Source organism: Ictalurus punctatus, chromosome 7 (assembly GCF_001660625.3).
Source record: "Ictalurus punctatus breed USDA103 chromosome 7, Coco_2.0, whole genome shotgun sequence".
Taxonomy (NCBI): Eukaryota; Metazoa; Chordata; class Actinopteri; order Siluriformes; family Ictaluridae; genus Ictalurus; species Ictalurus punctatus.
Genome location: NC_030422.2, coordinates 21,695,616 through 21,723,057, shown reverse-complemented (window position 1 = coordinate 21,723,057; position 27,442 = coordinate 21,695,616). Strand labels below are relative to the sequence as shown.

At 39.9% G+C, this 27,442-nt stretch overlaps 2 protein-coding genes across 5 annotated transcripts; both read right to left on the bottom strand.

Moving 5' to 3' along the window:
• On the bottom strand, positions 1-23,242 carry gc2 (guanylyl cyclase 2). Of its 4 annotated transcripts, none has more exons than XM_017471474.3 (20): positions 23,111-23,242; positions 15,461-20,375; positions 12,652-13,503; positions 12,239-12,543; positions 10,532-10,886; positions 10,341-10,425; positions 10,097-10,193; positions 9,898-10,023; positions 9,722-9,802; positions 8,150-8,326; positions 7,809-7,965; positions 7,426-7,575; positions 7,142-7,290; positions 6,270-6,433; positions 5,993-6,185; positions 4,929-5,103; positions 4,706-4,804; positions 4,507-4,601; positions 3,297-3,382; positions 1-2,471 (listed from the first exon to the last, which is right to left on the bottom strand). In XM_017471474.3, the coding sequence occupies exons 3-20, from the start codon at positions 13,412-13,414 to the stop codon at positions 2,351-2,353; spliced, it is 3,378 nt and encodes a 1,125-aa protein (XP_017326963.1). In that variant the 5' UTR covers positions 13,415-13,503; positions 15,461-20,375; positions 23,111-23,242; the 3' UTR covers positions 1-2,350. The 4 variants fall into 4 exon arrangements, with proteins under 4 accessions (XP_017326963.1, XP_053537394.1, XP_053537395.1 ...); XM_053681420.1 differs by adding an exon at positions 3,122-3,210 and having other exon boundaries at positions 2,333-2,471; positions 12,652-20,375; XM_053681421.1 differs by adding an exon at positions 3,122-3,210 and having other exon boundaries at positions 2,333-2,471; positions 9,898-10,020; positions 12,652-20,375.
• Positions 23,085-26,253, bottom strand: rasl11a (RAS-like, family 11, member A). Its single transcript, XM_017471486.3, has 4 exons — positions 25,665-26,253; positions 25,203-25,259; positions 25,014-25,096; positions 23,085-24,383 (listed from the first exon to the last, which is right to left on the bottom strand). The coding sequence occupies exons 1-4, from the start codon at positions 25,810-25,812 to the stop codon at positions 23,913-23,915; spliced, it is 759 nt and encodes a 252-aa protein (XP_017326975.1). The 5' UTR covers positions 25,813-26,253; the 3' UTR covers positions 23,085-23,912.
• Positions 26,254-27,442: the final 1,189 nt, after the last annotated feature.

Genomic DNA, 27,442 nt, shown 5'->3' with positions numbered 1-27,442 from the left:
ACAAATAAAAAAAATGCAATTGAAATAGTTCAACACAACGAAGGCTTCAAGTGGTATCCCCAAAATCTACCATTTATAAAGATTTCTGCAGTTTCAAAGTTATTCAACACCCTGAATAGAATCCCCCACAACAGCATAAATATGCAAAACAGGTGTTGTCTCAAGCACACCTGATGCAACTAATCAAGGGCTTCATTAGTTGCACCAGATGTGCTTGAGCTGGAACACATGAAATACCTGAACTGGCCAGAGGCAGTAAATTTATGAAATACCTGGACAGGGCAGAAAAAATGAAACTATCAACGGCTGTAACCAGATTTCTGAGAAGGCAGGTTGTGAAAAACCCTCGAGTGACTGCAAAAGATCTGCAGCAAGACCTGGTGCAACAGACACTGAGGTTTCAGTGAGGATAGTAAAGCGAGTACTAAACACAGAAGTTTTCCATGCCAGAACTCCAAGACGTACACCACTACTGACCCAAAAGCACAAGAAAAGGCAACTCAAAATAATTAGCAAAAAAGGCGCCACAGAAGTTTTGGGGGCATTGAAACAAAACTGGAACTTTTCGGCACGTTGGATCAGTAGTATGTCTGGAGGAAGAAGAATGAAGAAAGAACACTCTGTCAACAGTCAAGCATGGTGGTGGCTCGGTGATGCTCTGGGGCTGCTTTGCATCCTTTGGCACTGGAAACCTGCAGTGTGTGGAAGGCAAGATGGATTCATTGAAGTATCAGGAAATCCTAGGAGAAAACATCATGCTGTCTGTGAGGAAGCTGAATCTTGGGCATCAGTGGACCTGCCAACAGAACAATGATCCCAATCATACCTCAAATTCCACCAAAGCTTGGTTGCAGAAGAAGTCCTGGAAGATTCTACAGGGGCATCACAGTCACCTGACTTGAACCCCATAGAAAATCTCAGGTGGGATTTGAAGAAGGTGATTGCAGCATGCAAACCCAAGAATATTACTGAACTGGAGGCCATTGCTCATGAGGATTGGGATAAGATTCCTCAGGAACGCTGCCAGAATCTTGTGTCTGGCTATGCATCTCATTTGCAGCAGGTCATAACAGCAAAAGGGTGCTCTACTAAGTACTAAAGATCTTTGCCATGTAGAGGTTGAATAATTTTGAGACTGGAGAAGTCATTTTAAGTTGCATTTATAGTTGAATTTGGGGAAACCACTTGAAGCATTCGTTGCGTTTAACTATTTCAAATGCTTTTATTTGATTTGTTCATTGCAAACAGCTGAAAGTCTGTACATTTTGACAATAAACCTGATTTGCAATGGGGGTTAAATAATTTTGCAACATATATACACAGAGCTAAAAAAAAAAAAAAAAAAAAAAAAGATACTGTACATTTGACATGTTTACATCACTGACACTGTACAATTAAAGTCAATACAATGCTTAAAGGTTTGTGCTTTAATGACATCCATGGGAGTCCATGCTAAACATACCCCTTATTAAGATATGTCTGTCTGAACAAAATTTCAGTAATAGTTCTAAGATCTATTCTAACACCACGTCAGTCGATCAGTCTAGTAATTATGGACACTATATGTGGTTTCATTCAGCTCTAATTATTCCATGGATCGTGCAAATATAGTTTCTTTTTATGCACCAAGTTTCTGCTCCTTATTTCCTGGCCAGGACAAAGAGGACCCAGTTTGGAAGTTTTCTCCTCAGGCGTGAAGGGATAGATCTTTCCTATTAATGATAGGAACTAGAGTTTGAAATTTGTATGCAAATGGAAAGCACACAGGTCTATTATCCCCTCATCCAATCTCTTACCCCCACTTCTCTGTCTCTCTGTTGATGTCTCTGTCTATCTCTCAGCTGCTGATCCAATCCTCCTCTTGCTGAGCAATGGATTCCCAGTGGGTAATTTTAGTTCCTTATGTGGCTCTGGCTTGTGACACAAAGCTGTTTTATATTCAGAATAGGACTATAATCTCTCAGGAGGGGGTTCAAGATGTAGAGACAGTGCTGGAATATTCCACTCAGCAGCTGACTTCCTGATAGGTGTGTGTTATATGTGTCATATAAAGTTCGTTCAGTCCCAAAATGAGAAGCCATAGTGAAAGTCTCTGAAATGCACATGATGACATACCCTCTCAAACTTGAACAGGAGCCATTAATAATAAAGCAGAAGTCCTGATATTAGAGACACACCAACCCAACTACAGGCAGTAGTAAATATCCAGAGCTCAAACCAGTTTGACCAGACCAAGAGAGAAATAGAAGAAGGCTGAAATAGAAAAAAAAGGACTTCCTGGTTTCATTTATTAATTGCATGAAGTTCTTGTGTCAAGTGCACAGGACAAAAGAGGACAGGTGAAAGGTTGTCAGTGATGGTGTATCATGATGTTGCCTTCATCAGCCAGAGTAACCTGAGCCACCTGACGCACAGCAGAGATCTTCTTCACCGCCTTCTGAAGCATCAACTTAAAGTCCTTATTCTCTTGCCTGAAAAACACCACACAATACAGAGTGTACATCAGCCTAATCACATAAATACTTTATTAAACACCTGCATGAACCCTAGGAGGACATATAGAACATAACAGACAACACAAATAGACACATCTGCATGCCAAACATAGCCAGGCATCCGGTTTTCAAAAGCCGGCCACATTCACAGCTATCCATACCAGAAGAGTGCAATGCCATCTGAAAGGAGAGAGCATGTAGAACTGCTATATTTGACTGCACAAGTCATGCATCTTCCAAGGCCAAAAACAGAGGGGTTAAAATCTCCCAGATTATCACATTGCATCAGCGTTTTATAACGATTTATTTCACTTTGGTTACAGTCTTTGTACTGAGGTGCGGAAGATCTTCATTAATATCCTTGAAGGAGTTTCAGCGCCAGCTTCGGAACCAAACAGCTTTGTAAGGTATTCAGTACAGACACACATACATACACACATAATGATGGCTGGTAACTGGCAGATTATAGCTTGAGAAACATAACTTGAAAGTAGAAGAACTGAGTTAATTCATAGTTGGAGAATGTAGTTCAAATATAATGGCACAGATGTGCTAATTGTGTCCCATGTCTCCCATCCAAGACACCACATTCAGTAATGTTATACATTCTCCATGCATAACATTACCTCAGTTATTCTTCTTTGCAAGCTCTTTCTCCGCTTTCCGCCTCTTGTATGCAGCTATTTCCTCCATCTGCAAGCCATGTGCCATTAGCCTGCAAAATATATTGGAAAGGATGAACAAGAAAGACACACACAGACACACTGCCAGGTCACAGACCATGGGATGGCCCAGTCTTACCCCGACTTTAGTTCAGGTGGGACAGGGAGTGGTTTGGTGAAACCGTCTCTCCCAATAAGCCAGTAAGTCTCTTCCGTGCCTTTGCCCTGTGGAAGAGTGCAGATGGGAGTTTCAGTGTGGAAGTAGTGAATAACAGCAGCAAAAGCAAAAGGGTTAGGTAAGCAAAAGCAGCAAGAAACAGGGCACAGGAATGCCAGGATACCAGTCTTGATTCAGCCACATAAAAAAAGATGTCTCTTTTCAGAAGGTAGAAAATGAAAAAAAAAATGATTTGAGAACCAATACCAAATAAATAAATGAATTTAATTAATTAATTACATAAAATTACTTTCTCTATATTTATCTTCAACTGCCCAGTTAAACCATTTGATAAACCTGTGTCCACTGTAGCCTCAGAATACTGTTCATGAATGATAGAAACAGACCCCCGATTTTGACTTCTGCTGTTGTAGCCCATCTGCCTTAAGATTCAGTGTGCTTGTGCATTCTGAGAAGCTTTTCTGCTCACCAAGATTGTAAAGAGTGGTTATTTGAATTACTGTAGACTTCCTGTCAGTTCAAACCAGCCTGGTCATTCTCCTCTGACCTCTCATCAGTACGAGCTTCTATTTATTGCTTGTTTAATGAGAATAGTTGTAGTGTATAGAAAATGAATTATTTGCATGGTTCATTTATTCATCTTCAGTAACCACTTTATCCTTTATCTTGGGAACACTAGGCATGAGGCAGGGGAAGACCCTGAATGGGTGTCCACAAGGTACCATGCATGCACTCACACACACACACACACACACACACACACACACACACACACACACACACACACACACACACACACGTTCACAAAGTCATTCACACCTAGGGGCAATTTTGGATAGGCAATTGGCCTGCTGCATGTTTTTTGTGAAGTGGGAGGAAACCTGAGAAACTGGAGGAAACCAATGCAGATACAGGGAGAACATTGCACAGAAATGCTGCACAGACAGTAACCCGAGCTCCGGAACAAACTGGGGACCATGGAGCTGTGAGGTGGCAACTCTCCCTGCTGCACCACAGTGTCACCACTATTTGCATAGTTTCATAGTACAAAAGACTAGTATATAATATTATTCTTTTTCCACATAGTTTTCTCAAACAAGAAAATCACTCATTAGAGTTGAGTAATTGTTTCTATTGCTGAATCTCTGTGCAAAGTGGCCTTGGGTCTTACCTTGAGTTCAAGCCTGCCTCTCAACTGGACTTTATATCCTACTTTCAGTGCCATCAGTATTTTAACTGTGCTGGAATGGACGTGAATCCGATATGCTGTCGATATGAACAAATCAGTTACCATACATACAGGGTCAAAACCTAAAGAAAGAACCTGAAAATGATTCAAATACATATGAGTTTGATGTCTTTTAACTCACGCATCCCTGTGGACTCCATTCTAGAAGCCGTGTTGACTGTGTCTCCAAACAGGCAGTACCTGGGCATAATCAATCCCACAACTCCAGCTACACAAGGACCTACACAAGGACATGCATGTGTAAACCAACAACTATGTATTATCTCAGTGATCAGAATTACTACTGAAAGATCACATCAAAGTGCAGGTAAAACAAACATTCTATACAAAAAAGGTTGTCTGACCTGTGTGAAGTCCTATTCGGATTCGGACCGGTACATCAGGCATGTGTCTCATTTTAAATGTCCCTACACCACTGAGGATATCCAGAGCCATGTTGGCAATCTCAGCTGAGTGGCGGTTCCCATTGGGCACAGGCAAACCTGATGCCACCATGTAGGCATCACCTATTGTCTCAACCTTGACGGGGGAGAGAGAATGGCATACTAAAGTAAGTTTTATATTATAGGTTTTAATTCTATCCTGCTTCAGTTTCAGTTTACATAATAAAATAATTGGTCATGCAACATATGGGCTAAAGTGACAGCACTGATAAAAATGAACACAATGATCTCCATTCACATTAAACCACATAGTTATTGTGTGAGACCTCATTGATATTAATACACATCAGGCACAAGGTGAGGGGGCTATATCAGCAAGCAGAATAAATAAACAATCAAAGAATATCCATCCATCCATTTTCTCTTCCGCTTATCCTACAAAGGGTCACAGTAGCCTGGAGCCTATTCCAGGGAACTCAGGTCTCAAGGCGTGGGACATGCTGGGAAAGGTCCCAACCCCACTACGGACAATTTGGAAATGCCATTCAGCCTACAACACATGTCTTTGAACTGGGGGAGGAAACCAGAGTACCCGGAGGAAACCCACAAAGTACAGGGAGAACATGTGAACCCCACGCACACAGGGCAGAGGAAGGAATTGAACCCCCAACCCAGGAGGTGTGAGGAAAACGTGCTAACCATTAAGCCACTGTGCCCCCCTTCAAGGAATATCAGCTTTAAAAGAAAAATTATGTATATTTTTGCCCAAGAACTGAAAGAAGACACACTGATGACAATCTAGCAGGAATCTACAATACTACATTACATGTGACAGACACAGGAAATACCTCTAACAATCCCTCTAATCTGCAGACATTGATCCCACTGATTGACACCACATTTCTAGTGTTTGAGCCCCTAGATCAGGATATGGAGTGACTCTACACGACTTGGCTTATGCTCATACAAATACAGTAAATGAAAGATCTGTCTCAGTCCCTGCCAAATAGCAGTCAGAATGATACCTTATATACATCATGGTTACTGATGATTGCATCAAAGAGTGTGTAGAGGTCGTTAAGTAGGTCCACCACCTCGATTGGCTCGCTGTTGGCTGAAATGGTAGTGAAGCCAACAATGTCACTGAAGTAGACAGTGACACTGTCAAAGTACTCCGGTTTCACTGTGCTTCCCAACTTCAGAGCCTCAGCCACTGACCTGGAGCAGAGGAACAGCATGAAAACAACAGACATTAACAGTCTACTATATTCCATCTTTATGTGTATAATTTCTTATACTCACGGTGGAAGCATCTGTGTGAGCAGTTTCTCAGTCTTCTGTTTCTCAACTTCCAGCTCCTCTGTCCTTTCCCTGATCAGTTCTTCCAGGTTAGAGGAGTATTGTTCCAGCATCCTCAGCATGGAGTCTATGATGTTAGTCTTCTTCCCTTTATTTATGTTCTTGAACTGAGGAAAGGGAGAGATAGTGGTGAGGATCACACAGAAAAGAACTGCTTTCTAAAGGTAGTTCTTGCAAATGAATAAATGAATATGTTAATCTCACAAAATATCAAATGCTTAAAAATTAAAAATGCTTAAAAAATTAAATTAAGGCCCCATCCATACATATACAGAAATATTATAAAATGCAATGTTATAAAAGTCTTTCTAAAGCATCCTCAAAGGTACAAAAAGTTTTAACCTGTTTTTGTGTGGATGAGAAAGACCTGCTCATGCCTGTTACCATTCTGTGCTAGAAATTATTTGACAATGTGTTTTATGAAGTGCACCCTTATGCAATACTTCCAGTGCTTCATCATTCCACACATTTGAATCCTTGGGATTTGTTTTAGAACCTTTGCTGGTGTTTATTTTTTCCCAGACATTTTGCCTTCTCTACACATGCTCTTAACATTATTCTTGAAGTGTTTGACATAACAATTTATGACATGCTATTACCACTCAGCTGGCATGTTAAATTATTTTTGGCATTTTTGTGTGGATGGTAATATTTTTAAAAACCCAGTTCTTGTTGACGGGAAGTTTTTTTTTTCCATATACATGTGGGTGGGACCTAAAGCTTTTCAGGTAAAAAGAAACATTCTATTATAGAAAATTTCCTATATAGAGCTTTTTCCTCCCCAAGAAAAGTGGAAAAATGAAAAGGTGGGCTACCTGATCAAAGATCTCATCAAATGTTGGTCTTCTCTCAGGCTGCTCATTCCAGCACTGCTTCATAAGCTGGATGCATTCAAGGGGAGCATGGTCTGGAGATACAGTGGGTCTGCACAATGGTGGAGGCTTCTTCACCTTCTGAACAATTTCTGTTATGATCAAAAAGTATTCAAATATGGAGGCTTGAATACTCAAGTGAGAGGCAACAAAGGCCACTAGTTTTATTGAACTAATCAGTTATTACAATATATTCTAATATAAGCTTGACATTAGATGTAACCTACCCTGAGCAGACTGCTCTAACATGCAAAAAGGCGGCCCTCGAACCACCACTTCCTGCATGATAATGGAGAAGCTGTAAGTATCCCCTGCCAGACTACCTTTCAGCCCTGGAAAGGAACTTCTCAAGATCTCAGGGGCTGTCCACAGCAGCTCTGTGGAGTGTCCAGATATCAGCACATGCAAATATAAAAAATGTAAGTACAGTAGAGTGGGACATAGAGAAGCATGAACAAGTCCAGGCAAGAGACCTAAACCCCAACAATTCTCAAGAGGTGGGCAAACAAAAAACAACCCACCAGGAATCATATGGACGGTACAGAAAACCAGTATCTGCATCCCTTAAGATGAATAGATAAAAGAGCTCACGATGTACACACGGACTCACCGTCAGGTTGTGGCTCTACATACGGAAACCTCTGGGACTCCAACACTTCGTTGTAGCCATAGTCAGTCACTTTGAGCACAAAGCGTCCATCAACCACACAGTTTCTGGACTTCAACCTTCCATGACATACATTCCTGTGGTGGAGGTATTTCATTCCCTGCATGCCAAGAACATTTGTACACAAAAAAGTCCTTTATAACCTGCTTCATTTATTAGTTTAATACAAATACACCTCTTTCAAGACAAAATATTTCATATCGAATCGACCAAGTTCTTCTCTGGTGGAGCTTTTGGTCTTTCTCCCAAACATCAGTCTTTTCACATCTGATAGAGAGCACTACCTTAATGAGGTCCATCAGGAGGGAAGACTTAAACATCCAGTCCAGTTTGACATCGTCATTATGCAGCAGATCTTCCAGGCTGCCACGGGAACAGTACTCCGTCACTATAGCAAAGACCCCACAGTCATGAAAGAAGCCCAAGAAAGGGTTAACGTTCTCATGCCTCATGTCTTTCATCTGCAGATGAAGATGTAAATGCTGTATGAATCACTTTATATGCAAAGAGGATAGAAATGAGAGAAGGCATGTTAAAGGAGAGTTTAAATGGTTTACAATAGGTAACAAGCATTAATCTTTACCAAAGTTATATTTTCAGCCTATTCAAACAACAGAGCTTTATGTGGACCAAACAATAAATATGTTCTTATAGTTTTGAGACAAAATGCATTCATTTTCCACAACCAGCAAAACTACACTATATGGCCAAAGTTTGTGGACACCTGACCATCACATTATACTGTATATAGTTCTTCCCCAAACTGTTGTCACAAAGTCAGAAGCACACAATTGTGCAGAATATCTTTGTATGCATTAACATACATTTTCCTGTAGTGGAACTAAGGGGCCTAAACTTGTTCCAGCATGACAGTGCCCTTTTGCAAAAAGCATGATCCATAACGACATGGTTTAACAAGGCAGGTGTGGAGGAACTCTACTGACCTGCACAGTGCCCTGACCTCAACCCCACTGAACACCTTTGGGCCTTCTGACTGCATGGCAGGCCTTCTTGTTTGACATCAGTGCCCAATATGGGCACTGTCTGTGGGCACAAAATCCCCACAGACACGATCCAAAATATAGTGAAATCCTGCTCAGAAGAGTGGAGGCTGTTATAGCAGCAAAGATGGGGCCACCTCCATATCTATGCCCATTGTTTTGAAATAGTGTATTTCAGAAGTATATGTGATGATCTGTAGTCAACATATTTTTGGCCACGTAGGGTAGGTTTCCTTACTGCCCAATTAGCAAATGTTTATGTACTTCGATTAAAAGATGTTCAGAACCAAATGATATATGTTTGGATGTCAAATTCATAGCAGTTAACTAAATGACAAATACTATATTAAACTAAATCAAAACCAAAAGGCCCAAAGTGAATGTTCTAAGTCAGAGAAATACCAAAAACACAGCGTTTGCAGGAATATTACATGACAAAGCCTCAAAAAACCCATACAGTACAAAGTACCTAGTTCTATTTTGAGATTACCTCTTTAGAAGGCTTGAGTAAAACAGGTAAGCAAATGTGCAGTTGTTTGTATTAAAAAAAAGAATTCACTGTCCTCATGCAGTCACAGACTGACTTACAATCTATTCAAAGATGGAGACACTTTCCTCCCACACACAGCAATTTACTAGATACTTAACCCAACAGGAGAGCTGGAAAGATATGATCAAGTTAATTTATTGTTAAGGTTTGAATTTATGGTTGTTTATGTTGTCTATGTGTGTACATAGAGAGGTTTTTTGAAAAAGTGCACTTGGTAATGACTAATGCTTGATAACAATTGTTTAAAAAAGTGTAAGGTTTGAACTTTAAGCATTTAGAAATGGAAAAGTCTAGCTGTGACTCACCAGTTCAAACACGTCAGTGGTACTTGGGTTGATACTTCGAAAGTTTCCATGGGGAAGTCTTTTTAACCAAGCCCAATCTCCCTGCAAAACAAGAGGTGGGATTTAAAAAATGAACAGTCTTTAAGTGCTTCAGTCTTCTGTTAAGATTTCTGAAGTATTCACTGAATATGTTATACCTCATAGATGGCGACATTTGAATTCTCATAGGTGGCTGGAGATTGACTAGAGAATGGAGAGTTGTGGCTGCGTTCTGAGATGCTTTTTCTTGTATCACTGGTCTTGCTTTCCTCCAAACTCATCTTCTGGTTTTGGGAAGGTGTGTCATTAGTATGTATCATTATTGTTTGTGCTTGAATAAAAACCTGGAAAAATTACCTTGTTACTCAGTGATGGGTTGATGAAGGTGACATCAGCCAAGGTCAGTAGGATTTTGTTTGGGCCCCGGACTAATTGAATCTGATTGAGTCGTCGCCTAGGAGACATGATAATAAGAAAAATGTCAATGCTGATTCAGCAATAATCTACATTATGTGTTAATCAACTCACATTTCTATTTCTTATACTACTTTAGACTATGTTATAGATAAAACAAGAGAACTATATGACAGCATGATTTTACCTTATAAAATAAAGAGATACAACAAAAGAGAAGATTAGTAGAAAGACCCAGCCGAAGAAAATAATCAGATGGAAAGGATCCACACCTGTTGAAAGATGGAAAGAATTTTTGGACCAAGACATAGCCATAGATCTAAAGATCAGTGGATCTGGTAAAGGATATGAATGCCTGTGTGTGTGTGTATCTCCCACCTCCACCACAGATGATTCCTTGTGTGAACCAGCAGCTGGAGTCAGTCTTAGGTGGCCCCGATCCGGGGAAGTGTATAGACTGACCAAGGAAGTGTACCTTGTCTGTCTCCATCTCTATGCGGTAGCAAGGCCTCAGTTCCCATGATAAGCCATCTGTATCCAGCACTACATAATCCAGTAGACTCAATCCTGAATGGCTTGTGCGGATGGGGTGACTGAAACCCTTGAATGTCAGGTTACGTGCATGCTTGGCAAGATTATCACCAGACATCCACTGTCCTGATGCTCTCAAACTCTCCATGGCATGGGCTATGAACATGATGGAGGAATAGATGGTACCAAACAGAGGGGACACCTGTAGGATTAAAGATGTTTTATATGTGTAAAACGTATATCAGTCATTCATGCAATTTAATTGTCTCAATAATCAGACGAAGGCACTAGAATTGTAGCATAATCTTGAAGATGTTTTGCCTACCCAAGGGTTCTACACAACTAGGGCAGTAGTGGCTCAGTGGTTAAAACTGGCAGAAAGATATTGTTGGAATCTTGAGCAAGGCACTTAACTCTGAAGTTTTACTGTAAATATAATCTACACCAGGGAAATACATGAAGGAAAGTTGTCAAAATTTTCTAACACGGGCACAATATGTATTACTTCTGGTTGGGCCATTCAGTTGTCCCTGACTACCATCATAAATGTGCCAAAGAAATCTTTCCTGTCTTTTCTACCAGCCTGTTGCACTCACAATAATCATCATGTAGTGCTTCATTAAGCTGTTCATGAAACACATAAAGAGCAGTCTATCCCCCAATTCAGTTTACCTATCACCCAAACCATCTGACAGAGGATGCTACATAATCTTGCTTTTGGCTCAAACTGCATCATCAAGATTGCTGATGGTACTACAGTAGTGAGACTCAACAGCAACAGTGACAAGTCAGCATACAAGGAGGAGGGGGAGTGGTTTCCAGACTAGTGAGGAATAAAAATCTATGTGTTGATGTTTACAAAAGAGATAATTGTTGACTTCAGGACCCTGGTGATCACACTCCACTGCACATCAAGGGCACAACAATGGAGAGATTTAAAAGCTCCTCTACTCCCTTGATACCCTCACCTGGACTCTCAACACCACCAATAGTGTACACATAATCCATATCACTTTCTACATGGGAACAATATAGTGTCCAGCTTTAACTGTGTGGCACTGGCACTGCACTAATTGTGAGAACATTTGAGTAGATCATTGGGGTCTCTCTTCCCACTAGCAACACCTCTTATCACAAGCACTGCATCCACAAGGCCACCAGCATAGTGGATAACCCCTCCCACCCAATTCTTCATCCTCCTCCTGTCTGGCAAAAGGTACTAGAGCATCCGTGCCACTATCAGACTTCTGAAGGAGTCAGACTACTAAACACACTGCTGCCCCCCCAACATCCACTTGAACTAATCAAGACCTTTCCAACACACCCGTTTAATTATCACTGCTCACCAGCAGTATTTTGTGTTTCAGTGTATACAACTTATATGTAAAAATGCCTTTAAATTTTTTTATTTATTTGACATGCAGATGACAGACATGAGGAAAGCTACCAGATGCTAAACCAATTCCTTTATCTAAATATCAATATAAACACAAATACTACGCAAATGCCCCCAACTTGAATGATTTGTTCAACCCACTCTCATTGTCCACTCACCTGGTGGGGTTTAATGTTCTTGGGAATCTCTCCGCCTGTCTGTGCCTCAGTGTAAGCTTGATAAAATGACTGCCGTTCTGGAGACTCCACAGTGATGGTAAGCACAGCGTCATAAGCGTGCTGCAGCTTGCTATTGTTGGGAAGGATGTATTGAGAAAGGTTCTGGTAGGGCAAGCTGTACAGGAGAGTGTCATAGGGCACAAATACCATGGAGCCATCTGTCATTCGCATATCATGGGCCATCTCAAGGAGCATCTGCTGATCTTTACCCCCTATTAAGATTGAGTGCATACAAAGGACCACCACTAGAGTGGGAAAGAAAGAAAGATAAAATTAATTATAGAGACCTGGCAAGAGAAGACAATGACATGCATTATTACTGTAAATTTGTACCAGTGGAACTTTTAACTCACAGCGTAGGTTTTCTATTCTCTTGACTTTAGCTAGAGTCTTGCGCATGCTGGTCACATCCTTCCCAATAGATGCCACTATGCCAACAGGCATACCATGGCTGCGCAAAGCATTGGCTACCTTGCTTGCAGTCTCTACCCAGATGTCATTATCTGAGGAAACGATACCCACACGAGCCCAGCGGAAGTGCCGCATGAGATGCATCAACACAAGTGTGGGCAGGGGCATAGTGTGGACAAAGGTGGGATGGCTGCCTCTGGCATCTAGCTCATGACCAATACATGACCAGGAGAACACAGTTTTGTTCCAGCTTTTCCCCAGCAGGGATGCTGTGTCACAGTAACCTGGGTTGACCGGCCCAACAAAGGCAGATGCCTGCACATAGTAGCCAAGGAAGAGGGAGAGAGCCCGCGATGTCTCACAGTCCTCCTCCAGGATGACATAATCAAAAGTGACCCCAGGATAGAGGGATGGGTCCTGGTTGATACGACTTACAGCTAATCGTGCTGCTGCACTGGGATAAGCTTTGGCAAAGAGTAGGTCACAGGACCATGGCCCGACCACCCCTACTCGGAAGATAGCAGCAGTGGTGGACACAGGATAAAGGAGGCACAACAGGATTACAGAGGCCCAGAAGTGCCAAGTGGAACAGGAGGAGAGATGGCCATACTGATGGGGGTAAGATGAACATTGATCACTGGTCTGGAGTCCTCGGCTGGCCCATTCTGTTGGTAAATTATAGAAGGCACAAAACTGCCGTCGCATCTCAGGGCTACCGCTCAGGAAGGTTGGTGTGCTCTGGAGCCCACTATGTGTCACATCAGAGGTGTCATCTTTGGAGTCTACCCATAGTTCTGTGTCAAGAGAAAATTAAATAGATTGTATGCTGTGGTATAGAGCAGCTCTACATATATGGTTGAGTTTCCAGAGGTTATAACTGTTAGCTAGAAATGTACTGTAAAACCCTGTCCAGATCCATGTTGTGGTAAGTAATAGAGGTATTAAGGATAAGAATCGGATCAGTACAATCCTTTTAAGTGTACACTATGTCCTATAACTACATACTGTTCTGAGACATTACAATCATTCATTGGCAAATGACATTGAAGGAGGAAGCTATTTCAGGGTTTAGGTGGCATACAATGAGACCCATCTGTCTTTTCAAAAAAGACATTCAGCATTTGTTTACTTGTTCAAAATACAACCCCAATTCCAAAATGATCAAAATGAACCCCAATCCATGCAATGATTTGCAAATCTCATAAACCTATATGTTATTCACAACAGAACATAGAAAACATATCAAATGTTTAAACTGATAAAAAGTACCATTTACCCAAGAAAAAAATAAGGTAATTTTGAATTTGATGGCCGGAACACATCTCAAATACGTTGGGACCGGGGCAACAAAAGGCTGGAAAAGTAAGTGTTACTAAAAAGGAACAGCTGGAGGTTACTTTGCAACAGGTCAGTAACATGATTGGGTATAAAAAGAGTATCTTAGATTAGCAGAGTCTCTCAGAAGTAAAGATGGGCAGAGTTTCACCAATCTGCGAAAAACTGCATCTACAATTTGTCGAACAATTTCAGAATAATGTTCCTCAATGTAAAATTGTGAAGACTATGAATATCTCATCATCTACAGTACATAATATCATCAAAAGATTCAGAGAATCTGGAGAAATCTCTGTGGGCAAGGGACAAGGGTGAAAATTAATATTGCATGCCCGTGACCTTCGGGCCCTCCAGAACTCATTGTCTGTGGTCAGATACATCAAAATTAGAAATTCTTTTTGGAAACCATGGATGCCGCGTCCTCTAAACTAAAGGGGACTAAAGAGGAGAGGGACCATCCGGCTTTTTATCAGCGCTCAGTTCAAAAGCATGCAACTCTGATGGTATGGGGGTGCATTAGTGCCTATGGATGGGCAGCTTGCACATCTGGAAAGGCACCATTAATGCTGAAAGGTATTTTCAGGTTTTAGAGCAACATAGAGCTTCCATCCAGAATCCATTCGATCTTTATTTGATAATGATAATGAGTCTTTATTGGTCACATATACATATGCACAGTGAAATTCTTTTCTTTGCATATCTCTGCATGTCAGGAAGTTGGGGTCAGAGTGCAGGGTCAGCCAAGATACAGTGCCCCTGGAGCAGTGAGAGTTAAGGGCCTTTCTCATGGGCCCAACAGTGGCAGCTTGGCAGTGCTGGGGCTTAAACCCCCGACCTTTCGATCAGTAACCCAGAGGCTTAACCGCTAATGACAATAGTACATTTCCTCAGTTTAAACATTTTATATGTTTTCTATATTCTATTGTGAATAACATGTGGGTTTATGAGATTTTCAAATCATTGCATTCTGGTTTTACTCACATTTTACACAGCGTCCCAACTTTTTTGGAATTGGGGTTGTAGTATCTGAACCACTGCTCATAGAACTAATTGCAAGACTGCATAAAACTACAGTAGGATTATCTAATTATGTCTGCTGAGTTTGTTCTAATCCTTCTCATCAATACCAAATATCTTATCCCACTCACCAATACCAAAGATACAGTTCCACAATTCTGGCACATTAAACCTGATAATTCCCTTACAAAGGTATATTAAAATATTTGCTGTTTCTTACTAGATCTGGGTATACATCTATGCACCAATCATTATTTTCAAAGTCTGTAGGTTGCTAACCAAAATTTACTGTCTTGGGTTGCTCACTGCAATTCAATTACCATAGATCGGTTAAGTGTTATTATCAATTAATTCACTAGCACACACTTTAACATAGATATACAAATAGTGTTTACTTACCAATTCTATTTGATAAAGCAAATTCGGATGATCATTTTCGTAGTGCCTTATCCTCAACCATGAAGCATAAAACTGCAGGCCACCAACATTTCACATGAATTAAAATCCAAGAGAAACTGTCTTGGTGTAGTTTTACTGTCATTATGAATCTAAATATGAACTACAGGAACAGAAAGCTATATCAGCCATTGGTGCTGCAGAGGCCCTAACGGGGCTCCAGCCAGCATTAGGTTACATTTCTAATCCTCTCCAAGTCTCCTCTTCCTAAAGTGACGGCATAGCCGACCTCAAGTGAGTGACCTGAAGATTATATCAATCCAATTTTGAGCCAAGTGATTTCTTTCTTTTTATTATTTATCTCAGAGTACTCCCACACATAATATAGTTTGAAATGGCATTATCCTCTAAATGGTCATGATAAACATTTAATTTTCATTCAAAGAGTGTTTTGTGAGACAAAGCTTATATATAGTAGGCGTCAAAACAATTTTATAACAAATATAATAGGTTATGTATTATGCTGTATCAGTAATGTTATTTAGTGGCTTAATGGAGCAATGAGTGGGTGGTCTTGCACTGGAATAGTCTTGCAGTTGAGTTGATCCTCCAGATGATCCTATTAGTATCTATTATTGCAATTGTTTTGGAAAGTGTACTCCCTTAGGAGCATGTGAAATCATCAACTTAAGGCAGAACCAGATGGCCTACTAGCATGAGTGCCTACAACCTCAGTGTCCTTATAAAGTTAGAGGAGGCAGACAGAGGCACACAGACCTATTAGCTGTGGAATATGAACAGAGCTGGTGCACAAACAATGTTTGGCAGATTACAGGTTGTACCACTATAAGTGATAGCAATCTGGTCAAACACTTCATTAGATCAGTGGTTCTCAAACTTTTAAAGAGTGAGGCCCACTTTGCGTAGGGTGCATCCCTTTGTGGCCCCCTAGAGTCACTAAATTTTCACAGTTTAGTTTTTCCACACTAGGCTCTTCTGTATTACATTTCTACATCCTCTATGTAAAAACCTATACCTTTTAAATAGTCTTAGGTTTTGTTTTATCAGCGTGTGGCTAACAGTACACTAGTACAGTGGTTTTCAAAGTGAGGGCTGCCAGGGGCCACCCGGGGGGCCTCAACAATTTAATGTGAAAAATAAATACATGATTTGTTATATATATGCATTACTATAACATGTTATTTGTAACAATACATATTAAAATTACATTTGCTATACCTAACTTTCTAATTGCTGAACAGACAAAACATCAACGTAAAAAAGGGAGATATATTCAGGAGTCTGTATTTTTAATGTGTTTTAAAGACAACTTGCAAAAGGGGGGCCTCGGTCAAATGTTAATGCCATTTGGGGGGCCTTGCTCTGGAAAAGTTTGGGAACCCCTGCACTAGTATATCAACAGATGTCTCTGTTTGGTGTGTGTCTGTGTATAATTTATTTCATTTATTAATATTTCTCATTTTTATGTACATCATAGTGTAAAGGTTCACAATCCCAACTTACATACAAGTAATTATTATAATTTAAAAAAAAAAATGTTCTGTGTGCCCCCCAGCATCATCTGACGGCCACGACCCCCAGTTTGAAAACCACTGCATTAGATAACCACTCATGATTACCTGTAAATGCACAAGAGCCATTCAAATTCAACAAGATCAACAATGGCCTGTCAAAGTAACACAAGCATTTCCTGAGACAGCACGAATGCCTTGAGAGCAATATCAACATCTACAGGCATCACAAATACAGTAAGTCAAGTCAAATGAACAGTAAGTATGCTACACACACAAAAATAATAATAACTAAATAACCCACCAAACATCCAGTCACCATTCATTAGCAAGTGTTTGGAAGTAATAGCAACTAGTTTTTCAGTTAGTTTTTAAGCCTGGTCTTTTCATAAAATAAATTAATTATTGAGCCACCTGATATTTGGATGAAAAATTTACATCGGTACATTACTAGCCATGTGTTTTGCTTTAAAATTCCCGATGAACCTGAACATGTTGTTCTGGGATTTAAAGGTTGTTCTTTTTTAAGGTTAATGTGGTTTATCCATCATTTCATGGCAGCAGGTGAATATCAGATCAAAGTTTTAAGACAGCTGGAATTCATCAAATTCCATGTTAGACACTACTGAGTGTTTTCAGATCTCCTTGCAGTGCCTTGATATACAGAATGGAGGCAGTACAATACAGATTTGCACTGCATGAACTCTGATAGTTTTGGGCGGTCCACAAGGATTCAAATTTACAATGATGCCAAGTTCATGCTGAGGTTCAAGAATTCAGAACATAAAATTAAGAAAACTGTCACATTTTTTAAAATTATTATTATTTTCATTTCCATCCACTGATTTGGTTTCTCCACCCAGGAACTTTAGCCTTGATGTCTGCTTTCTCTTTATCACACCCATCCGAAAGCCTAAACAAATGCTTTCCCTCACTAAATATTTTCTTATGTTGTTAGTGAGCAGTGAGAATTCTTGAAATATGTCATTGTTTAGCAAAACATTATGCTTGTGTCACATTTTTTCTATTGGAAATGTAAAATAATAATAATAATAATAATAATAATAATAATAATAATATAATTCAGCAATGCTTCAGTGTTTCCATGTCTTCCATTGGTGAGTAGGATATACAGAGAAATTGACTGCACTGATACATGATACAAGTGAAGTCATCTCCTTATCTCTTTAACTTTCTCAGCACTTCCCTTTCAGGAACTACAAATTCACCCTGATGTTGAGATTCATCACATAAAAAACTTGACCCTTTTCCCTCTAGTAAATTACTGCCATCACCACAACACCCAATGACCATATTGGGTAAGAATCTTAAAAAAGATCTGCTTCTGATTCAGATTTGTTTTAAAGTGCGAATGTTTCCCTATCAGTCAAGGTTCCAAGTAGAACCATTTTAGGACTCAAAGAACTTTTAAGGGTGCATTTGGATATCTGTAGTATATGTATAGCATCTGTTATAGGCATATGGACAAATCAGGACCAGAAGTACAGTTTTATTCTTGCCAACAGATGAAAGAAAAAATTGAACGTTACTTAATGATGCGATACTATCCACAAGGTAGGAGTCCTGTCCACAATGGGATAGGCTGGACATAATTCTCAGGCATCATGTTCTCTAGAGTCATTCATATTCTGTGGTATAGTATAATAGCATACTATTAGGATAAATGGAGGAAGGCAATTATTTAGTCTGTAAACAGTGTGAGTAAAGTGTTTTTTTTTCCTTCTCTTAAATATAGAAGTAACATCATGCTGTTAATCATCCAGGGGGAATTTTGTGGATACCCACAGCATGGTTGTATAGAAGCTATAAAATGTACTCTGAGTAAAAGTGGCATTCCTCCAGGTTACAAGTCCAGCGCTCGTTGCACTGCAAGTCAGGCTCAAAAGTTTGGCAGTGTTACAAAAAGAGTTTATAGAAATGCTGATGAAGTGTGCAGGATATCTTAGTTTATGTGACAGTCAGCTCGAAAAATCGAATGCGTTCTCTGGACCTCATCAACGATACTTTTAGTCAGATGACTAGGAATACATAGTACATACATACACATGTATGGCTGCAAAAGAATTTTGATTGTTCTGTAAGTGCTGTTGAGATTAGACTAACAGATCAGTTCTGAATGAAATAAGGGTTTAAGTAAGAAAGGAGGGAGGAATCAAATAAATATGTAATGCATAAATAAATAAATGAGGGAAGGAAGGAAATAAATAAATGAACAAACAAACAAACTAATACATGGAGACAAAAGAAGGGAAGGAGGAAATAAATGTATAATGCATGAATAAATAAATGTGGAAGAAAGGGAGGAGGGGAAGATGGAAGAAAGTTAAAATAGATAGATAGATAGATAGATAGATAGATAGATAGATAGATAGATAGATAGATAGATAAAAACAAACAAACAAACAAATACACGGGGAAGAATGGAAGGAAGATAGGGATTGACGGAGGAAAGAAGAACTGAAATACAAAAAGAAATACATAAATATATAAACGAGATCAAAATGAACATACTGAAAGGTTATTTTGGCAGAACTTCGGGAACTTCTGACCAAACTCACTAAATTACATCGCAAATACCTGTCACTTATGTCTGAGCAGTTCTTGAAATCAAAACAGCTATTAATCAAACTAAAACTTCAAGTAATCCAAGTCAAAAGCTAACAGAAATATTATGCCATTCATCCTTCATTAAAAAAATTGGTGAAACATCCTAAACCGGTGGAGACTGGAATTATTTTTCTAGCCATTTTTCTGTGGCAGGACTTGCATGATCTTTGCAATACCAGATAAACCCAAAGCCAAACAGTGGGAACTTCAAATGCTTTCTGTTGCCATATACATTGTGTGGCCAAAGAATAACCGTTTCACCAATATTCCCAAATACAGACAGAGAGGGAGAACTGGCTGTTCTCTTTTTCTGTCCAGTTGCATGTGTGTGAAAGACTGTTATAACCTTGTGGGGACAATTGGCTGCTCCCATGAGGAAAACTGCTTTTTAATAAAATAAAATAAAAAAACTGCAGGGAAAAACCTAAATGAGCCCAAATTTTCTCTTTAGGATAGTGAGGTTAAGGATAAGGTTTGATTTAGGTGTAGGTTTAGCCTTATTTAGCTGCATTAATAATTATGTCCTCACAAGCATAGTAAGACAAACCAACATGTGTGTGTGTATGTGTGTGTGTGTGTGTGTGTGTGTGTGTGTGTGTGTGTGTGTGTGTGTAGGCACATGTGTCTTCCTATGTTTGTACTTTAATCTCCTGCATATCGGTGTCCATCATGTTTCAGAGACGTTTAGTGCTGTTCTTGGAACAAATGCAGAGATCTGGAATACATCAAATAGAAAGTAACGCCATCTTTCAGAGAACCTGAAACAGAAACAGTATTGGCCACAGATTATTAACATGAAACAAACTCAGGCAGGCTACATAATGTCACTCCAGCATGGCCGTCAGTCAACTTGCCCAACTCTGGAGACTGCATGCATCATAAATCCAGTTTAGTTCTGCCTGAATTCTTCATGCCTGATTGTAAAACACCCTCAGCTCAAGACAAGCAGAAAAGGAATTATTTCCTTAGTAAACATTGAGCTACAGCATGTGTAAGATGATCATTAGCCATGCACGTATGTCTCTGCTTAATGTCTCAGACTTCATTGGAACATAGCCCCAGGACCTTTCCTGTCATTCCAGTTAAATTCTGACCCTCAACATTCACTCTTTCTTTCCTTCTGTGTTTCTTAATTTTCTCCTTCTCTCTCACTTTCTTTCTCAGTTCAGCTTCTCTCTCTCCCACTTCCTCTTTAGCTCTGCCCTCTCCACTGGGAGGTGTTTTCTCAAGTTTCCTGACTTGGCGATAACACAGCGGGAGAGAATATGTCCAGTAACTGCTCCTTCCCCGCAGCTGTTTTTTCACAAGTTCAGTGCTGAGTAGTCACATCTCCCAGAAGAGCATTTTCACATAAAACATGAGTTCTAATAAAAAGACCCAGAACCCTTTGACTCTCCCACTCTGCATGATGATAACCACAGTGAGCTTCTCTGCATGTCTCAGTGGCTCTTGTTAGCAAGCTCTATCAGAGCACAGGAAGTCATTACTATGATGTTAAGAGACGTCCATTTTGTTGGAAGAACGCATGTTGGAGTAATTAACACTCTTAATCCTACCAGTCACAAATGTACATTTGTGACCAAAATTTTATTTTAAAACTGAAAAAAAGAAAAAAGAAATATATATATATATATATATATATATATATATAAAACCTGTGAAGCTCTGGTGAACTCCATGCCCAAGAGGGTTAAGGCAGTGCTGAACAATAATGGTGGCCACACAAAATATTGACATTTTGGGCCCAATTTGGACATTTTCACTTAGGGGTGTACTCATTTTTCTTGCCAGCGGTTTAGACATTAATGGCTGTGTGTTGAGTTATTTTGAGGGGACAGCAAATTTACAGTGTTACACAAGCTGTACACTCACTACTTTACATTGTAGCAAAGTGTCATTTCTTCAGTGTTGTCACGAAGAAATGATATATATTATATAAATATAATCAAATTATATAAATATAATCAAATATTTACAAAAATGTGAGGGGTGTACTCACTTTTGTGAGATACTGTATATATATAAGTGAACTGAATGCTATAAATTATTTTCTGATAAACGTTTATGTGGTGTAATTGAGCCATTTGCTTCAATCCTGTACCTAATGATGAAATGAAGATCATGTCTGCATCATAGCTCCTTAAGTCTAAATAAGGGTAGGTTGTTTTGGGCAATTAATCAACGATGGGATAATGTGATGCTCCCCAACGTGAAGTGCCAACCCAAAGTTGATTATTTTATTACAACAGCACATACTACTACACAGCATTTTACAACAGTTACATTTTAATTATAACTTAAAGAATGCCAGTTTATAATTCTATTTAATGTTGTTACAAGTCTGTGAAACATTCTTTTAGTTCCTGTTAGCACTTACATAATTACTATAAACAGTCGTTCCCTTACGCGCCTGTGTTCTTGAAGGCAAAAAAAAACAGTTTGGCATTTTGCAGAATAACCACAAAGCACATCCAGAACATCCACCCTGAAGACTTTCCTCTAGCTGGAAAACTTACTGACTGTTACAAAGGGCAAACACCTGAGAAACAGTACATGCGTTTCTATGTTAAATAACAGCACATTTTTCAAAAATCTACATTCGTAAGTTATGTGGCGCTTCCACCATAATTTACATTCCCTGTGAAATAACTGTTACTATAAAAACAATGGCATATTAAGATGGGATGGCCGTAATAATATAAACCTGTGACCTGTGAATTAGAGCCGGCATTACTTTCAGAGCTGCCATTATAGAAATAATCAACACCTTCTGCCCAATCAGAAACGACAATTCAACAGTGCTGCGGTACGATGTGGGAAACACAGTATCTCTTTGTAAAAATAAAACGAGAAATGTAACACTTAATAAAGCCTTTAATAGTAAAACGTCATTTTAGACAAATGTCATTTTTAAGGATCTGCAGAAGCCCTGAACATCTGTGCAAATACTAATTTCATAAATATTAGTTTAAGACAAAGGTGAAAATGTGAATGTGCTCTTCAGTGAGACGTACAACAGGTAGAAACAGAGTTCACTGGAACTCAAACTGCAGTGCACAAAGCTCAACTCATCTGTTCATTGTCAAGCTCAACCTGCGGAAAATGAAACTTACCGTTGTTGCAGACAATGACTACGTATGTTTCATATAATACACACGGCGTAAACCAGAATCAGCCAAAACTTTGAAAATAAAAACGAAGCCTTTCTTTTTTTCAGATAAGTGCCAGTAGACAGCCCACAGAGAAACAAACACGAAACGCATGGGCAGGAAAAACACAATATTTTAAAAAATGTGGAAATGATTACAGAATCCTCTATACCCCTATTTTGTTTATATACAGGCCGACATATAATGTGAGCAAGAAAAAAAAGACCTATAACTGGGAAAGAATGCATGTGCAATGCCTGCATGGTTCCAATTATGCAAAGGAATTTAGTAATAAGGAAAAGAAATTAAAATACAAAATGTATCAAAATGTCAATTTTACTTACACATTTTCTTTGTTTACATCAGATATCAGACAGAAAAATGAGACACGCTGCAATGAAATCTGCTTCTTATCAGGACAGGAAAAAAAATCAAAGGTCAGTGGTCAAAGGAACAAGATTCAGGTTTCAAATGCTGTTTGCAGTGAATGAACATCACATTCCAGAATTTCTTTTACAGGAAAGCAGCTTCGAGCTGTAATCCCCCTTACAAGTTGGGAAAGTTAAATAAAGGAATGAGTGAATGAAATATAAAACATTCACCCAACCTCCGCTTTGGCTTCACACAGCCACAAGTGGGTCAAAGTTCATGAGAACCACCAGATGCTTCCTATATATGGATATCAGGGAATCGTAGGAATAACTTTATAACCAAAAAATAATCTACATTATGGGCAGTAATTCCAAATACAAAATAATATTTTCCATCTAAGGGTGTTTAAGAGCTCTACTTGTCTAAAAGCGTACTATACTATACAGCAATAATGAAAAACCAAGGACAGGCCGTTATCTTAGCCAATCAAATTCATCACACATGATCACTGTATTTTTGATGAATGATAAAACATCTGTAAAAAAGTTATGGGCTAAAATCCCAAATTGTCAAAAAAAAAAAAAAAAAGATATATGATATATCATAACATATCATTCTACATAGTAGTGTTCTTCCAGACAAAGGTTGCCTTTGTATGAAAATCAACATGTTTATTGCTCCCTTAGTCAATACTGCAGTGTAAAATAAAGTTCGCATACATATTAAAGTAGACACTAATGGGTCTGTGAATCAATCATTGACGTTACATTATCATCACACTGCAGTTGTCGATTTTCCTCTAGAAGAGAGCACTTGCCGGAATCTTCTCTTCAGCTCTTGCATGTTGGGACTCTTTGGCCGCGCAAGATGCAGTCCGCCCCTCCTCTTCTCTCCATTCACCCCTCCCAGTGCCCGGCTCACCTCCTGGCACAAGTGCAAGAATGCTGCCTGCACACCCTCATGGTTCTCCCGGGCTGAAGCCTCAAAATAGTGTCCTCCGAGCTCGGCTGCCAGAGCCTGGCCCTCATCTGTAGGTACCTGGCGCGCCCGCAGCAGGTCGCTCTTGTTGCCTACTAGGATTATGGGGATGTTGCCACTTGGATGGATGCGACGCACATGCTCATAGAGTGGCTGAATGGTCCGGTAGCTGTGCATGTCCGTGATGGAAAAGACCAGCACGTAGCCGTCTGCCCAGTAGATGGAGCGGTTAATCTGTTCCTGGCAGTACAGACCCTCTGCATCATCCTGAGAAAGAAATGCAGAAGAAATATATAAAGGAAAGTAAAAGTATGACTTTGAGTCATACTATTGCTAAGCTGCAGCAGTGGAGAAAAATTCTGGAGGAACGCTTTGTTTTAATGATTGCACAAGTTTGCGTATCCATGTCCGTTTGTGTTTCAACATCGCATTTGTACCTCAACACAGCAAGTCAAAAAAAAACTAAAGTATGCCAAGACAAGCAAACCAAACTGACTACACTGCTAGAAAAAGCTGTCCAATGTCAGGATTGATGTGTCCTGCAGCACTGGGTCTGTTTGAGGCCATATACTGATATGTGTAGAAAATGAGGCAATACAACTGAGGAAAAAGCATTAAGAAGGGAGTCTGCACCAGGAAAGGTTTAAACTGTGATCGGAGCTGAAAAACACTCTCCCCCTACTCACTATAATGACCCTCTGACTCAGAACACCCTCTTTATCTCCACTCCCACATTCTTAGCCTGCAGGCAAAATCTTTGAGCTAAAATTACACCCCCCCCCCGAGGTTCATCAGAAGCCTGCTGAGATCCCGGAAATAAGGACTGCCTGACTTACATGACACCTAGATAAGATATGAAGCGAGACAGGATGCAAACTTCATGATGCATTGAATTACCTGTAATGAGACACAGGGAGTGTCCTGCACTTGTAGAGAAACCTGCTCCCCATCAAGATTGATCTTTCTTGAATACAAGGCCCCTGGAGAAAGAAAAATTTTTGAGAAGGTTTTTGTTGTTATAGTTGCTCGGTTTATGGTTATAAATGAGTGTATGTGATTGAATGTGTGTTTGTGAGTGGGTGTTACCTGTGTTGGCTTCGTAATCACCGATAAACCTCTTGGTCAAAAATCGTACTATTAAGGCTGCAAATTTTCGTTGAAAAAAACAAAAACAAAACAAACAAACAAACAAACAAACAAACAAACAAACAAACAAAGAATTTATTTTAATTCACATGTAACATGATCAAATAATTAGCCACAAGCATGAATATATGTTTGTCGCCCCCTGGAGGACAACTTCTCCTCAATCCAGAAACTTTCAATTCAGTCTCAATTTTCACATTAAAGTTTTCTGTGGAAGCTTTGTGCTGTCTTGTATATAAGGATTTTAACACACACTACACAAAGGTTATGATAAGAGATGCTAATGCATATCAAATCCCTCAAGAGCAGCCATTTGATTACTGCACCAGTAGTTGGATCTTCTTTTAAAAGTTGAGATACTGTATAATAACAGAAAAGAAAAAAAAAAAGCTCTACTGTTACCGGTTTTCCCGACGTTGCTAGCTCCAAGAACGACTATTTTCACATTTTTATTAGGCACACAGTCCAGGCCTGGGTACTCCGGTATGGGGACTAGCAGAAAGTTGCCAGAGCCGGTGCTCATTGTTCTCGGCTGCTCGGGAAGACGCATTTAGAGACGCAGCGACTTCATCCGAGTGCCTGCGAATTGATGGCAGATCCTAGATTTTCCCAACAGCCCTCTCCCAAGTCTCCAAACTTTCCAAAGTCTCTCTCATAATGTGAGCGCGGATGGCTGTGCACGCATGAAGGAAATGATCTAGACAAATCCTCTGAATGAGAAACAGTCCAGGAGCACTCCGGACACTCTTATTCCGGCGGGTTTGTTTCTCAAAGGCTCGTGATGTCAGTCAAATCCGTAGAGAAAAAGACCATGATCCTGCGATCCCAGGCAGAAAGTGGTGTGTCTCCTCATGCAGCGGTGAGTTAGTGTCTGTGGATCCCGCTGCAGTTAAAGCGGCTCCACGAGAGAGCAGAGCTGAGCAGAGCTGAGCGAGGGGCACAGGGCCGGATGACACCCATGACAAAGCACGCTGCTCTGAAACACTGCGCTCTGACACATCCGGAACTCAGAAACATCCGGACTGGACTCGAGGAGAAAGGAAAGGAAAGGAAGAAAACGGTTTTATTGATATGCGCAAACAATATGTTGCTCGAATATTACATATAGCCTAATATACTCATAAGATAAGATAAGATATGATAATACTTTATTAATCCCCAGATGGAGTAATTTGGGGAGAATGGAGAATGAGATGGAGAATAACACGTATTAGGCTAGAATTCATTTTACTTTTTTTTTTTTTTTAAGAAAAAGTGAAAACAGCCATGCTGTTAAGCTCATTGTACTACAAATTAGGCTAATAGAATACAAAAATTCAATTAAATTCAATTCAATTCAGTTTAAATTGTATTTTTATAGTGCTTTTAACAATGGACATTGTATCGAAGCAGCTTTACAGAAATATATAAACACAGGATACAGATTTTAAGTGTGTGAATTTATCCCTATTGAGCAAGCCAGTGGCAAGGAAAAACTTCCTAAAATGATATGAGGAAGAAACCTTGAGAGGATCCAGACACAGAAGGGAACCCATCCTCATCTGGGTAACAGCGGATAGTGTGAAAGTAAAGGGAAGTTCATTGTGGTTTTTATATGAAGTCTGTTTTGATGAACTGATCCACTGTTCACTAAAAATAATCGGACAAGCATAAATATCCCTCCAAAACAAACAAACAAAAAACCTACTACTGCTGCTGCTACTACTACCAGCACCACCATATCATCATCATCGTCATCATCATCATCATCATCCACTGTAGCCATCCATTTTCCGTACACAGGGTTGCGGCAGAGACGTGGGACACCCTGGATGGGGTGAAACCCATCGCAGGGCACAATCAAACACTACAGACGATTTGGAAACGCCAATCAGCACACAAAGCATGTCTTTGGACTGGTGGAGGAAACCGGAGCATCTAGAGATAACCTCCAAAGCCCTGGAGCTTATCCCAGGGAGCATCGGGCACAAGACATGCTACACCCTGGACGGGGTGAAAACCCATCGCAGTGCACAATCACACACACTTTCACACACCCATTCGTACACTACGGACACTTTGGACATGCCAATCAGCCTATCATGCATTTCTTTGGACTGGTGGAGGAAACCGGAGTACCCGGAGGAAACCCCCAAAGCACAGGGAGAACATGCGAACTCCACACACACAGGGCGGAGGCA